This window comes from Apteryx rowi, unplaced genomic scaffold (genome assembly GCF_003343035.1).
Source record: "Apteryx rowi isolate R43461 unplaced genomic scaffold, aptRow1 scaffold_89, whole genome shotgun sequence".
Taxonomy (NCBI): domain Eukaryota; kingdom Metazoa; phylum Chordata; class Aves; order Apterygiformes; family Apterygidae; genus Apteryx; species Apteryx rowi.
Genome location: NW_020451193.1, coordinates 1,245,496 through 1,262,411, shown reverse-complemented (window position 1 = coordinate 1,262,411; position 16,916 = coordinate 1,245,496). Strand labels below are relative to the sequence as shown.

The 16,916-nt window shown below is 40.6% G+C and overlaps 1 protein-coding gene across 1 annotated transcript in view; it reads right to left on the bottom strand.

Annotated features, from left to right (window-relative positions):
- Positions 1-1,353: 1,353 nt before the first annotated feature.
- The window catches only part of PPP1R1C (protein phosphatase 1 regulatory inhibitor subunit 1C), a 56,094-nt gene continuing 40,531 nt past the window's right edge, over positions 1,354-16,916 (bottom strand). The window contains 1 exon segment of the mRNA XM_026091000.1: positions 1,354-1,442. Within this exon segment, the coding sequence (XP_025946785.1) occupies positions 1,354-1,442 (89 nt within the window).

Below are 16,916 nucleotides of genomic sequence, written 5' to 3'. Positions count from 1 at the left end.
TTGTTAACACATCCCGTCCGCAGTCGGTCTTCATGGAACAGCCCAGAAGAGAACAAAACGGCCACATGCAACACGCAGACAAAGGCTCTGTGTTTTCATACTCTTCACCCTGTTTTGTTTTTTTTTTTCTTTTTTTGTGCCAGCTCAGCCTTTTAAGAGAGACCCAAAGCAATAGAAAGTTAAACTGAGGATAAATCTTTGTATTAAAGGCAAACTTGATACAAAATGACAGTTAACTGGTTTAAAAATTGGCCATTGATAAAGAAGGAAATGGTCAAGAACAATTTTAAAGAAACACGGTTCTCCTTCTCTACCTTATTTCATTTTAGGCTTTGTCTTAAGCTTCATTGAAGCCATAGAGTTTGCATGATCTAAAAAATGAAAATGTTGCTTTGAACCATGCCAAAACTGAACCAGATATCCTAGGGGTCAGGCACATGATCAGTCACCGCAGCTTGATATACTGCTAATCGTTAGCTGAAACTGATAAATGCAGGATAGTTTGACCCTCTCTCCCAGGTAAGCCATATTACGCTTGTCCTTGCTGTGGGCTAGGAACGAACATGGTCAGCTCCTGTGGCTCAGCTGATGCGTGGAAACCTGCCCACAGGTCTGGCACTCACGTTTTGTGTCTCCCCCAGATCAAGGCTTTTTCTAATGCCTCCATGTAACAGTGGTCTTACATAAGGAGAAATCATTTTGGCTGATGTGACTAGACAGCCGCAGACCCAAAGCAAGAAGAGTGCTGTATATTGTACGTGATGCAGACCCAGGGAACACGGAGAAGACTGCCTTTGCCCTAGGCCAAAGAGTCAGCCCTGTGCATTTTGGTTTCTACCTACATCACTGCAAGTAACTCTAATAATCCTGGTAAAAGCTGCCCTGAACTGAAGGAGTCATTTTACACGAATATTCACCTGCAGGCTAGACAAAAACACTGTACAACACACAACATTTTTGTCTAAATGAACATAGTATTTATTTCGTAGCTTTTAAATTGGTTTTATTTACAGTAGGTCTTAGAATACAGCTCACACTCAGGAGTTAAGCTCTGGCAGTACTGTTGTCAGATCACTAACACGTTTGCAAATTACATTTCTAAGTCATACAAAATGGAAGAAAAATGACTTTAAAATAACTGTTTATCTTCAGGTATAGGGATCACAGAACAGGTTTGCGAATGGCTGTAAAACCCAGTCAAGGAGTGCTGCCCCGAGAGCACCCGACTGCGCGCGTTGAACGCCGAGGTGCAGGCCGTGTCAGGCGCACGAGCCGAGCCATCCCGCCTCGGGTGTGCCGAGGCTCGCAGTCCCCGGAGCCTCAGGGATCGCTCGCGAGGAAGCTCGGTGCAGTTTAGTGGCCCCACTCTTCCTCTCTTTCACTAACTCCCTCTTCCTCCTCCGGAAATGCTGTATCATTCTGACTTTTCAGGTGCTTAATCCCTGCAAATATAAAAGTCATGGTTAAAGTTGTATTAGCTCACTTTTTATTTTCCTGAAGGAAGAAACAAGCGAAAAACCAAGCCAATGGAAAGTTGTTGGTTTTTTTTAATGCCCATACCATCGCACAAACCTCTTAATTCAAACAATGCTAAGATGTGCTTCCAACAGAAATATTCTCTGCCCTGAATATCGGCTCTTCAGAAATCTATCAGCGTTTGTTGAAAAAACTGCTAAAGGATGCCCTGCAGAAGAGAATAGTAGTTGCCTCTCTTTTTCCTCTGTGTTTCTTAATCAGATTAATGGCCAGTCTCAGATAATTCAAGTCTTAGAGGCTCAGATAAAAAGCATGGGAATTATTCTACCAGAATTTAAACTTCAGCCCTTCTGAAACTGATCTTCTGAAGGTCATTGCTCACTTGGAGCCAAAACCCATGTTCACAGCTTCTTATGTATGACCAAGGAGTTTTCCAGTGTGCTTACTGCTAGTCTACGGACGATGTTTATAATTGTCCTGACACAAAGAAAGCACAGAACTTGACAAATAAGGGAAGCTGTTGGGGCCAAAGCAGTGACAAAGTTGGATCATACAGTTTCCTCATAGGGAAGATGTATTCCGGAGCAGGAGGAACGTTAGAATGTATTTGACCTCCAAATACCACATGAGGCTGGATGAAAAGAGTAAACCCTTATAGCAGGATACTTGGAGTGGTTTTTTTGAAGAAAGTCCTGGCTGCCTGCCTGTTTGAGTAGGCAAGTGAAGTAGGCTCTGTGATAATTAATCAACCTGTAAAGTTATTTTCCCTGTCTCAAATTCAGTACAAGCAAACAGGCTTCAACAAATGGGCCCAATCTCATCTTCTCAGCTCTACCTTGGTGTGACAGAAGAATTCAAGCTAAAAAAGGAAGCAAAGTCAAGCTAAAAAGAAGATAGAGAAAAGAGACCAAAGAACAAGGATTATTATTTTCAGAAAATCTAAAATAGCAAATTCACAACACTAGTTAGTTTCTGGGTCCCCTGGATTTTGGCTAAAGCAGTCATAGTGGGAACGTAATCGCTAGTCAAAGATGCATGATTTCATGAAAATGTAAGCCTGAATTAAATTTTCTGCTGTCATTACTGTCATAACATGAAGGCATTTTTGCTTTCGTTGCAGATCATACATACTTCTACTCACCATTTGCAGTTGTCAGAAAAAAAAGCTTCCTTTAGGTGTCAGCTGCTCTGTTTGTTGAGGAGTAATTGCACCTCACCCACTCTATATAACCACAGCTGGATAACAAATATCCTACTGTCTTAGCACTTGTAAAGGCACAATTTTCAAAAAGGGACCATCTTTAGGCCACATAGGGAAAGATGCAGATTACTCTTAGGTTGTGAGTTAGAGGAATTGAGGGTTTATGTCCAAGAATCTCAACCCTAAAACTGCCAGGCCTGGAGGTGCCTACACTTTACCGGTTATGTTCACACCACTGTGAAATTTGGGATACTTTTTTTCTAGGTATGTTACTTGAAAAATTTCAGCATAAGTGATTCTAGTTCAGCAAAGATACAAATAACTGAGAACAGATCTTATAACAGATCTTACAACAGGAGTGCTGTCTGCTCCACTTCCAGCACTAGCCAGGCAGCGCTCCGGGCTGGCTACTTCTCTTTCTGTCTAGTCACATGAAAGACAGTACTCGGTTCCCTGGGAAACAGTTGTTCAGATGTAAAACAAGCAAATAAATTAATGCTCCCAATCCACAGTATTTGTAAATGTGCCCTGCGATAATCAAACCATTTCAGCTCATTTTTGCTTTATGCAGAGTATTTAAAAATCTCTTATTTCCAATTAAGTAACTGCGATAAGTAAAGAAACACTTTGGGTGCTCAGCTACCACCCAGTGGACCTATTTAGCAGCACCTATTAGTAAGGCAAACACTTTTAATACGATTTCACCTAACTGTAGGTTAATGGGCATTAATTTCAAAATGAAATTATGTTTGTGCTGCAAGTTCATCTCCTGTTGTTTATCTCTGGTCCTACAGAGCCATTTTTTACACATTTACAATACCTGTCTAACATATATTATTTAGTAGTTCAGACAGGAATTGTTAGAAGCCAGAATACTGCATTTTCCAGGGAATTTTTAGGATATGAACAGGAACAATTAGGGGCAGAAATGAGGGTGCAGGATATACAATCAGTATGATAAAGTTTCATGAAATGATGTTTTTGGTAGGATTGAGGACTTTTGGTTATGTGGCTTAATTGCAATATTTTAATGTGAAAATTTCAGTAAATTGAGAGCAATGATATCAATGAGTATTACCCATTGATTCTTACATAGCAGGCAACTATCAGTCTTATTTAATGATTTTTCATAAACTCTGTTTTACAGCCTGCCTTCACCTCTGCTGGTCATTTAATACTGCAGTATCATTTAGAAGTAAAGATTCACAGGGTTTCCTGCACGGAGCAATAGATGCACAAGACTCATAATGCCATTATTGGTAAGCCTCAGAATGTTACACTGCAGTTTGCCAGAATTAACTAACCCTATACAAGTCATAAGTATTTCAACTAGACAATAAAAGACACAACAAGAGTTGATAATAAAAGACAACCCTACTGTCTTGACTCAGCTAAACAATAAAATAAGTCAGCATGAATTGACCTACAGGTAAAGAAGTTCCTGTCAATAAGATATAAACATGCATGACAGAAAAGAAAGGTGGCTTTTCTGAAGTTGTGTTCTGTGCACAAAGCCAGTGTCTGGGGTAATAAAAATATTTAGTAAAGTCATAGCAACCATACTCTTAGATTAAAAAGCATATCTAGTCACACAGTATTGCAGTAAACCATAGTAGCTACCATGGATGGTCACAATATCTTAAAACTAAGCATACCCAGCAATATATTGGCACATTTATCCACAGTTCCTGCTTAGCTAAAACAATTTAAGAGAAGAGGCCTTTACGGCGGCTCTCAAATGTCACTCTAGCAGGGCTGGTTAAGCTGTGCGACCTCCCCTTTGTCAATGTGAAGACAATGATAAGCAAGTAATAAGGCAGAGCTCTATTTATAGGGAGAGATTTTTTTCTAAGCAAGCTGTACCAGGTGCTGAGGAGTTGGATCTATTCGTATCCAGTATCTTTGTTTAGGAACATCTAAAGTGTTTGCTAAAAGGTTATATTCTGGCTAGAGATTGGGTGAAGACATTATTACTCAGATTACCCAAACCATTTTTACTACTGCTTTCATGGAAGTGTGTTAACTAAGTAGAAAGGGAAATACATTTATCTTTTCAGGCTTCATACACATTACACTGGTAACACTGTTCATGTCCTCTGCTTTCCTAAATAGCTATCAGGAGGCATCAGAACACTATTTGGGGTCTGCCACTATTCACCAATGCAGCGGTATATTAAAGCTGAGCAACAAATACAGGCTCTGAGATTTTACTTGTTAAAAAAAACAAACAAAAAACAGAATGATATAATTTTGAAGGGGGATATTTAATGAGGAAGACACTATTTGTACATACAGCAGACCTAAGTTCAAAACACGAAGTTAACTGGTGCCATGCAAACTGCCCAAGCTTTATAAAATTAATAATTGCAAATGGAAAGAACCGCAAAGGCTGAACCACAACGAGTCACCCTGGCTCACCAGTGCCCCTCTTTTCAGGCAGCAAACCATGCCGCGAGTTTGTCAGCACCCTTGCCCTCCCGCGGAGACCTGCCCGTGCTCTCCCGCAGCTACTTTGTGCCAGCTCCGGCTGCTCTCCGCTAGCTGGGGAGGTCCGGCAGCAGCAAGCCGCAGTGCCCAGCCTGGCGCCGCGCGACTCCCGGCCTCCTGCGCCTCGACTCTCCCGCCGCACCCTACCCACCAGCTCATCCCCACGGGCTCCAGCTCGCTCGCTCTTCCGCCCGCCAGCTACGCCTGTCTGTACACCACCTTTTGGGTTCCTTCTCCCGTCTCGCTCTCCCTTTATGCTCTTAACGCCAAAAGGAGGAGAGCTGTTTTTCTCAGAGGGCTCATATTCCACCGCAGGTAATTTAATCCTAGTAATGCTGACGAAGAAACCCTTAATGCCAAACCATATTCAGCAGCCATGCACTAATGCACTTTGAACTGGTAATGCCTTTTAGATGAATCACTGCCTCAAAGCATATTTCTAGATTACTTATAAATTATGAGATCAAATGGGACAACTTTCTGGCATTTTTGCAGTCACATAATAAAATCTATGCTGTTTAATGAACAGCTTTTTTTGAACAGCACCAGATTAGAAGGCTAAGCAGTGTCACAAGATATGAAATAGCCAAATGTTCCTGAATTAAATCTCTCTAGAAATAAAAAAGTCTGGTTGGCAATTTAAATTCCCTGAAGTTTGAAGGGTTACTTAGTCTTATGATTTGGAACTGAGCCTTTCTCTATCAAAAATATATTTCCATTTTTTCAAAAACCAGTGGAAGCCCAAGCTGAGGCACATACAAAGTAGCCTGATTTTCAGAGTTTCAGAACGCAAATCACTTTGAAATTATCAAAAAGAGCTGTAGAAAGGGGATAATAGCCAAGTAAAAATATTTAATTTATACCCATCCTCAATGAAAAACTTTCTTATTCCTCCAACAAAAATGAGAAAATCAAAACAAAAATCATGTATTCAAGCCACTAACCTGGAAAAAGAAATGTTCTTTTATGAAACACTTTATTTCAAATTTATCAGTCAAAAGTGTTTTGACTTCTCTGAAACTCCTTTGTCATCTTTTTTCATCTGATGTGAGTTTTTGGATTAAAAAAAAGAAAAACCAGAAACTCATTTAATGAAAAACAGCATCCACCACAAATCTTTGGCTTAGTCAGAGAAGTGGTAAGTGGGATGCAGTGGGAGGCAGCTCTGAAAGGCAGAAGAGCCCAGCAATGCTGGCAGGTCTTTAGGGCAGCCTCCTCCAAGCACGAGAGTGGTCCATACTGATACACAGGCAAATGAGTAGCTGTATCAGAAGAGCAGCTTGCCTAAGCAGGGAACTCATGACTGAGCTTCAGTGCCAAAATCATGACATACACAGCAGATGAAAGTGAAGACAAGCTAAAAATGAGGATTGTAGAATAAAAGGCAAGCCCACTTTGCAGGGATGGTGATACAAAAGCTAAAGCTCAGCTAGAGCTTAAACAGGCAAAGGGTGTCAAGGGCCACAGGAAGAGTTTCTTCCCCTACATTAGCAGTAAAGAATAAACAAGGAAAATGGGGTCTCCTACTGAATGGGTGGGTGGATTTAGTGACAAAGGCTGATGTACTCACTGCCTTCTTTGCCTTGCTCTTGGACTGAGAATCTCCCAGGCCTTTGTGCCCAGACACAGGGTCCAACAGGGAGAGGAACTGCCAGTAGTAGACGAGGATTGAGTCAAGGCTCTCTTGAGAAATCTTGAACTACTGACGTCCATGGGGCTTGGCGGGTTGCATCCAAGGGTGCTGAGAAATCTGATGCTGATGTCATCGTGAGGCCATTCTCTGTCATCTTTGAAGGGTTGTGGAAACTGGGAGAGGTCCCCAATGACTGGAGAAAGGTGGATGTTGCACCCATCTTTGAAAAGGTCAAGAAGGAAACTACAGGCCTATCCCCTCACTTTGGTCCCTGGCAAAATTATGGAGCAAATCTTGGAGCCATTTTCTTGTCACGTGAAGAAGAGAATGACTGGCAGTAGCTAGCATGTATTGACCAAGAGTAAATCGTGCTTGACGAACTTGATTGTCTAATATGATAAAGTAACAAGATTTGTAGAAGACAGGAGAGCAATGGATGTCATCTACCTTGACTTTAGCAAGACACAGTCTCTAACAGCATCCTTGTGTTGAATCTGGGTTTAGATAGGTAGACTGCTATATGGGTGAAAAACTGGCTGGATTGCTGAGCTCAAAAGGTAGTGGGTTAGTGGGCCGTACTCAACATGGATGCCAGTTACAAGTGAAGTTCCTCAGGGTCCATCCTGGGACCTATCCTGTTTAATACCTTTATCAGTGAACTGGAGGAGGAGCTGCAAATCATCTTCATTAAGTTTGGAGATGACACCAAACTGGGGGTGCTCAAGGGCAGAGCTGCCATTCAGATGGACCTAGACAGGCTAGAGGAACAGACCAACAGGAACTTAATGAAATTAAACAAAGACAAAAGCAAAGTCCTACCCCTGTGGTAGACTAACCCATTGCAATTGTACAGGCTAGGGACTAACCAGCTAGGTAGGATCTCTGCTGAAGGACCTGTGGATCCTGGTGGACCATAGGCTAAAAATGAGTTAGAAGTGCAGCAGCAAAGATGATCAACACCATACTAGCACGTTACAGCAGCAGCACAGCCAATAGATTGAGGAAAGTGTTTATTCCTCTTTACTCAGCATGCACTCGACTGCATCTGGAATACTGCATTTGGCCCCCCGTACAAGAAAGACATTGATAGACTTGAGCGAGTCCAGTGGAGGCCCCCCCAGGTGACTGGGGGGGTGGGGAGGCAAGGTCTCAGCAGCTGTAAATCGGCATCTCAACACTGATTTCAGGAAATGTGCCAGCTCACAATAATTAGGTTATCTGGCCCATTGTGCTCTGCCAGTTGTATGTATTTGTCCTCAAATAAGAGGGATTAAAACCAATGGGATTAAGGGGTTGCTTTGAACCAGACGTTACTGTATTTCTAAAATCAGAGAACATGTAATATCCCCTGCCTGTGGCGAATAGGTCCCCAGACAATCTCTCACAGAAATCGGACCACACTCCTGGCCCAGTACCTACAAAGAAAAGAACGTCAGTGTCTGAGAGGGAGACGTAAGAGCAAGGCGTCCTGAAGAGCAAGTCCTGTTACACCTCTGGTAGGGAGCCCTACCAGGAGCAGACGGTGGCTGGTGCTGAGCCAGCGTGTCTTTCCACCTTGACCTCATAGGCAGATCATCTGTCTCAGTTACTCTCTGCTGATGTATGGCGCCTGAGGACTGCGAATTGTCTTATACTTAAAAGAATATGACTGTTCACTGCCTGCAGATGTAACGGATTTTAAAACATACACTGTAGTAATAAAAACAAAACCTATGCACTCCTGTTACAAAAGAAATTGCTTTTTACTCCGCTAGACATATGAGCAATGAAAGTAACACAGAATCCCAACACTTTACAAAATATTTTGCCACAAGTTTCCAGAAGCGTCAGGTGCTCTGTGTGGGAAACCTTACTTCTACAGGGTCAGTGCTACCTGGAAGCACTGAGGATCTCCGAGAGAGAGACACTGCTGCACAACTTGATACTTCCTGTCAAAATGCTGTTAAGTCACGTTGTCCAGCCCAAGGCTCAGTTCTCTGCTCCAGGAAACTCCCTACTGTGAAAGCAAAAAAAAAGCTTTCTCCCATTACAGGTTCAGCCAAAGCTGAGGACTTTCAGAGTCTTGCAGGAACAGCTCCACCTGGCAGAAATCTCCTTCTGTAGGAGCAAAGCAATTATTAGATGCTTTTCTTCTCTGTGCCTTTCATCAGTCTAACAGAGTACAGCTTTTACTGTTTAACCATTCTCCATTCTCAACATTTCCTGCTTCATAAGAGTTTAGAAAAGGCAGGTTTAATCATCTTAAAAGACTATTAAGTACATAGAGGCCTATCACCTATTCAATGTTTGTGAATTGTTGTGGCTGTTGTATTTATCTTTCTAAGCAATCACATACATTTTTCAAATGATGTATACCATAGACCTTATGACAGATAAGAACATGATAGATATACTTTTAAAATACACTTCCTATGTAATCAAGCTTTGGTTTCCCTTTCTGCTAGAAAAAAACTAGCTGTTCAAAATCACTAAAATCTGTTAAAAGTCATTTCAAATCCATATACATCAAATTCATTTTCTTTCTAAACACTTTCAACATTTTGACAAGTGAAATGTGTCTATTGTTCTAAGTTGCATATTACATGTTTTTATTGTCAGGTGCATGCGAAATATGCTGCTGTATTTATTTAAACATAAGGCATATGTCTTGTCTTCCCTCAGCCCCATTTGATCAAGAATTCAGATACAAAGCTGTCACTATTGCTCATGGAAAAACTCAGAGCTTACTCCCTACACATTCTTTGGTAAAAACACATCCTGGGTACTTTGACTTCTTGATGAAAATTTCTCTGACCAAACAGTTGAATTTTCATCCCTACTGTATAAAGTTTTCATCTAAAATAGCTGAAATACAGAAGAGGATGTATTCCAAGTAAGAGTAGGACAGTAAATCAAAAAAGAAAATGCTAATTTGCAAAACGCCTGTTCTGAGCCTTCTCATTTCCTCTTCACATAAATGACCTGCCATCTATCTCCATGATCTATATAATCAGTTCCTGAAACTTTTAATCCATTTTTACTTAATTGCCTGGTTTAGATAAGCTCTCCTTGCAGACAAGTCAGAATTCAGTACATGAGCATGTATTAGTATCCCCTTAAAACATAAACCTTATCCTTAACCCTACTTGTCTCCCCAGCTGCTGCCCAACTCTCTCCCTCCTTCTACTTTCCAGCTCACTGAAGGAGATGCTCACTGTCATTTTTCTGATTTTCACTCTTCTCCAGATTGTCACATTCAATTTTCATCTAAATCTTGCACATATTTATTACTTAATGCCTCCAATATGGTCTTTATCATTTATCCAGCAAAAATAGTCATGCAGACTCTCCTTTTTCTGGACCTTCATTACTATTGTATCTTTGTCTCTGGGCGTTATGAATGCTGCCCTGTTCCTGCATTCAGCATCCCGTAGCTAAGATCATCCGAATCGTTTCCTTGACCATTTCCTAGGTCACCACTGAACAAGTTACTTTTTCTGTTGAACTCCTTCCATTGCTTCCATCCTAAACGTTTCTGACTAAAGGTGTTTATTTTTGCTTCCCAGGCAAATTAGATCTCTGCCCATATTGTCATCACCACCTGCTCTCACCTCGAATGAGGACATGATGCAGTTTCAGTGCTCCCTTTGCTAGGCTTTTAAATGAGCATTTTCATCCTTTCTCTCACATTGTACTGAATGCATCCACAGTTGCTTCAAAATCCTCCTCAAAACTCTGTGTTACGGGATTTAAAAAAACAACTTGAGAGCAGTTAGGTTGCCAGTGTGCTGAGACAAATGACTGTTGCCTTCCTTCCTACTACTCCTTATCTGTTTCTGGGCTTGGTTGTTATTGTTACCCCCCAGCTGTAAGCTCCCTGGTGCAACAACTCATTTCTCTTAAATGTTTGAACACTGCCTAGTGCATAGTCCTAATCCCTGGTGTGGGTTTAGTGCAAATAAAATATGACAAGAATTATGGCATATAATGATAAGCGGGGGATTACTGAGTTGAAGTAAGAGCTAGACTATGGCTGGGTATTTGTATACAAACAGCAAAGGTGTTTGCGGTACCTTCCCTTTTGTTTCTTCATTCCCACCTACGAGAGTGGCTTCAGTCTATCAGCCTGGAAGCAATTATTTCATCTGCTGACGCTCCTGCTCATAAATCATGCCAACCGGGCCACCTGTGCCTGGGGGCTAGCCCTTCTTTAAAGCAGACGCAGCGCCGGAGCCGCGGCTGCTCCTGGTGGTGGGCTGAGGCACAGGGTGTCTCGGCTTGGGCAGGTGGCAGCCCAGGCACCCTCGCCCCTTCGTGTGTGTCCCGCGGCAGCCGCTCTCTGAGGGTAGTCTGCGAGACGCTGGTGGTCCCAAGCACATTAGAAAGTAATCTGTGAGATGACAGCAAAAAAACAAACAGACCCAGGCCTTCACAAGTGCCATGTATGCAAGCGAGTGCACAGATAAAATGGGAGGGAAGGGGGGAAGGGAAAAAGAAATAAAAGAAGATGGACATGGAAAATTTTGCTTTRTATATGTGGGCAAATGTGAACAGTTTGCTCAATACAGTGTTTGGCAGTTTTCCAAAAAGTTAAGCTGTTCTTCATCTAGAAAGACTGAAAAACACTGCTCTGAGGAACTATCTCTAAACCATACATGTGCCTGTTAACTTCCATTTACCAAGTTKTCATGGCAAAGTAAAACTAATCACTTTAAGCTTTATAACCAACATGCAAAAGTGTGTCCTTACCCCTGTGAATCAATGAGACAGTATGAACACAGCCAGGTTATTTACATCGCTTAGCATTTCACAGGGCTTGATCCCCTACTCCAGAAGTCAGTGAGGCTTTCTCTTAGGGTTTTCAAAGAAGAAGGATCGGATTTTGTAAATGATTTTAATTTCCAGTTATAATGAAAAAATATTTTCAAATAGCTACTGTTCACTTACAATGAATCTATGTAAAATACTACAAATTAATGTTGCATTGGGATTTAAAGTTAGAAGTACGAGATAAACAGATCGACACATAAAATTTGCACACAAGGTAATCTCAAACTCCTGTTTAGTTTATCCAAGGAAATGCAAAGCCAGGGTATCACTCAGTCCTTTAGAGTTAATTGACTCTTCAAAGACCAGCACACATTTTATTTCTTAGAAGTTTAACGTAAAAAGAATTTGAAGCACCAGTGTGGCAGTTAAAACTATGTTGATATTTTAGTGAGCTATAAATCAGCAAAATTGCGTGCCTCATTATTTTATATTGAAGTTCAGGCTGAGGAGCAGAAAAAGCTCTCATGTGTCTCATATGACCACGAGTCCAAGATGTTATTCAGTCATGCAATTTTCTGTAGCATGCTTCCCTTTCAAAAGTGCTGATAACTAAATCAAAACAAATGATCTTAAGTACTGGCAAATCTGACATGCTTATGCAGGTTACAGCTGGAGTAGATTATATCATCAGCATTTCCAGCAGGTCACCATAAATGGTTGCGAATGATCATTCAGACATCAAGCAATAATGACTGACTAATTTTCTAAATGCTGAATGATCATACACAGATACCAAGCAACAAGGACTGACTAATTTTCTAAATGCTTAATGGTTGTCTTCTCTTAGCTAAGTCTTCTCTTAGCTCCAGATATACAATAGTCAGTCCTCACAGTAGGCCTTTTAAATGACAAATTTTAGGCCTTATGCTACTTTCTCCATGGTCAAAAGACCCAGTGTTATGACTATCATAATGAAGACTGTATGAGAGCAGCAAAATTCATGTTACAAAGGTCTGGCTGCTTTCCATTTTATTCTCTCACACAGCACTTTCCATTCTGTTTTTCCCTCCTTACATTGAAAAGTTGCTTAAATCAGCACTAGCTCCATATGAGTAGCATGAAGGATCTGCGTCAACACAAAATGCTTTTGTTAATCCTCCGCAGATTGCACGGAGATGGCCTGGAGACAGAGATCAGTTTAGCTGGTAACTGAAGAGAATGCATCTCTCACTTAACAGTGTCCAGAAGAGTAAACAGTAAGGCTTTCATTGCTCTAGGCAACTTCTGCTCGTATGTAAACATCTCATTTTGCTGATTCCCTAATTCGCTTACTAGTCCTTAGATTGCCAAAGTCAGACAGTCTTAAAACTTCTAATAAAAAGCAGAAGCCCTTGCAGTCAGCTAAGTGGAAGTTTCAGCTTGTAACAGTCTCAACTCAATTTTAATTTGTCCTTTGGAAAGCAAGAAAACATTTCTCAGCTGATTTTGTGGAGGATGGCTCTTGGTCAAATACCTCAACAGCAACTTCAGGTGAAAAGAATGCAAAGATGACTTGAACATTTGTAATGAAGCCTGACAGTACTGCAAGGCTCTTTTTTTACACCTCTCCAGTGTGCTGGTGTGACTGCAAAGGCTTGAGTCTGCAGCTATGAGAGAATTAGAGTTTTCAGCTCAGATTTTTCATCTCAATTTTTCATAATTCAGAGATAGGCTTAGAAGTGAAGTGTGCTTAAATGAAGCCAGTGCAGGCAGACTTTCAAGGGTGCCGTGCTCTGTAGAGTCCTGGTAAGCTTATTAGATAGTCAGAATCACTCCTCAGAAGCTAGATATCTGGGAGCCAAGTTTTACTGGATGGTGTGTTTATCTTCTGGAATTGCTAAAAACTCACTTTTAACAACAGTACCTTTCACAGCCAGTTGACTTTCTATCTAACAATAGATTAAAAAGACAGTGTTGGCAGAATCGTTCCCTTAAGTCAAAGGATTAAAATAATTCCATCAAATAAAGGACCACATATTCAAACCTGGATCAGCTGCTCCATAATAACAGAGGCCAACAACTGGGCTACTGTACCAAAATATCACTGTCCTTAAAAGCTTATGAGAAGCATTTTCTGAGTGTGGCTTCTTTAAATTAAAACACTGTGCATTTTCTCAAGCAATTTCTGTCATTCTGTTAAGTCACCACATGATACTGTAGGCTGTTTTGAGTTTGAGACTGTCTGTAGTTTGACCACCTTTAGACAAACTGTTGGGGAAAAAAGCAGGAAGAAAAGTTTATAAGATCACATCAGTCAATGCTTGGAAAGGCTGATGCTCAAGACAATATGAAGCTCTGCTCAGTATTTCAATAGCAGTATGTAAGTCCATTTAGAGGCAGGGACAAGACACAGCTTGGTTATATAGTTTGCTATCTACAAAATTAATCAATGTTTTTATAGTCCTACCTGCTATAATCAAAGAAGGGAGCAGGATAAAAATAATTAAATAAATCTTAACTTTCATGAGAAGTCTTAACTTTGGCATTCCTAATTATGTGTCATAGTTCAAAATAAATTATGGATCGAATATAGGAATTAGGTTAAAATTAGGTTAAAGGGTGTGCCAAAGATTCAATTACGTAAAAATAACAGTCCTTTCCTAGCCTTAAGATCAATGAGCATTTACAAAAGTGATCCTATTTGTCTGTCTAGGAACAAGTGCTTTTTATCCACAGGTATTATTCCTTTTGCTGATGATAAAAAGGCAGTTCTGTTCCCTATATATTAGTGTTAAATGGTGATATACGTGAAAAAGGAAACCGAGTCTCATACCAAATTATTTTCCTCTGATATGTCCTGGGAATAGTGGCAACCCAGAACACTTTCTATTTTCATTTTCCTTCACCAGTCCTTAACAGGAAATCTCTGCTGTGCTGTCCTGGCCACTTCTCTTACTACAGGTATTCATGTCTTTATCTTTTCTAATGAAGACTAGAAATGCATCCTTCCTAGAAACTGCTCTTGGGGCTGCACAAACCTGACTTCAAAGCAGAATGAGTAAGCTTTCTAAAGGAATTTACTTAAGCAATTCATTCTCAGGGAAAATGCAGTATTAGAGAACCTGAACTCCGGGTGTCTCAGCTGTTTGCATGTTGGGCTGAAACCTACAGGCAGTTGGTAGTCATGATATTAAAAACTACACTGTGACATTATCAGGATTCGTAGTATAGATTTCTTGTGCCATATGTTTTAACTTCAGATTAAATTGGATTCTAGTAATGTAAATAAAGTCAAAAAATGTCCCATGTTCATCTGTATTCATTTATTTTTTCCAAATAAAGACCATGTTTCCATTTGAACAACAATTATCACTAGGGTTTCAAAAACAGAGTGGCCACCAGAGATCTATTTATGATAGGGATGAATGAAGCAGTATACCCATCTGAAAAATCTGCAAATAAAGGTATCATGTGGAACCGGCAGTGTCTCAGATACTGGGATAACTCATAGCCTTATCCAACTGTGGCTCTACTTTTCTATATTTTGGCTGACATGGGGATTTTTCTGAGGTTGTAAAACGTAAACAGATGAGAAATAAAATTACTGCAACATCCTGAGGGAAGAGACTCTTTGACAGAGAAGAGGAGACACTAATGCACAGAGGCAGAAGACTGACTAAATGATGGAGTGGATGAAGTTCTGCATGTAGCGACTGAACAGCTTATACTGCTTCACAGCTTCTACTGTTTCACTCCAAGACCTGGCATGGTACCCTAAGGATTCAATTTGGTTTTTATCCTGGATCCCTGTTTTCTATTTTTGCTGTTGCTTTTGTGGGCATTATTTCTTTCCACGGTCAGATGAATCACAAGATTTGTTAGTGGCAGATCTAAATCTTTTGTTGAATACTCTATGGAGCCTTGGATTTTCAGAGAGCAGTTAAAAAGCATTCCAGTGAGTTGTACTTTTTAAAACGGAGATAGGAGCAAAATCTTTGCTGGTCAGCCAAAAATCCAACATTGTGTTTCTCTTCCATACTTCCCTGTGCTGTGTGGCTTTCACTTTTAATTAATGCAGTCTGTTTGGTTTCTGTCAGAAGTCTATAAGCTTCTCTGTTAATTTGCAGATGAATCCCCTACTGAGTTATAATTATAATCATCATTGTGATCCTTCTTGTGATGACAAAGGAGATAGGATTTTGGCATCAGCATAATCTGACATCAGTAATTTCATAAATGTTGGAAGGAGTTCTTCTTTTCTTTTAAGTATTTTATAAATACCTTCAAAATTACAAAAACATTGCAATGATTAAACAAGTGATTGATAGGTCAGTGTTTACATTAAATTATCCCCATCACAGTTGCTTTATGGGTGGTATATGCATAGCAGGCAATTACCATTTTCTTTACATTACAGGTACTGTAGCTGTAGTTCTTATATCCAAGCAGGAATTTGTCAGGAAGAATGAGCCTTTTCAGTTTTCACCGCTTCATTGTGTGTGAGCTGCAGATATCATCTGAAACAACTGGGATCCATTTCAGAAGACTAAAGCTGAACATGGCTTGAATACTTCCCCTCTTCCCTCTGTAGTTGGCATTTTATGTTAATCAAAGCAAATCTAATGAACTGAGTTACAAATCAAGTCTGCTTACCTACCTAGGAGCACTAGAGTATCTCTGCGAGATCAGAGCCAGTCCCTCTTCTGGTTTTATTAACATCCCTTGGTGCTAGAGAAAGGATTTTTCTCCCATTAGGAGCTAACTTGGGGCTTGCAGCCTTCACTAGTCCTAATTCTGGATTCTCAGATATTCCCCCTGTAAAACACAGTATCACCAGGCAAATTGATATGTAGAGGGTGCTGTTACAGAAGGAGGGAACTTACTACCGCAGAATCAAATGCCATCCTTTATTCTTCATTAAAATTAAGATTTTATCATGCCGTCACCACCATGTTATGAAATGCTTATGGGTAAATAAAATAGTTATTGAATCATAGAATCATGGAGGTTGGAAGGGACCTTTGGAGACTGCCTAGTCCAAACCCCCTCTCGAAGCAGGGTCAACTACAGCAGGTTGCTCAGGACCATGTCCTATCGGGGTTTGAATATCTCCAGAAGGGACACCCCACAGCCTTTCAGGGCAACCTGTTCCAGTGTCTGACCAACCACAGAGTAAAAAAAAATTCTTAAGTTTAAGCTGAACTTCCTGTATTTCAGTCTGTGCCCACTGGCTTCTCATTTTCTAGCACAGAGAAGTATAATCAAAGAAATTTTGCCTATTGTTAGCGTTTCTTAAGATGTGGCTATATTCAAACATTATATTGCATCTCTAGTCTGGAAAGTAACTGCACAGATGTAGCAGAGAGGGTGATGGATAGATTTCCCTAAATA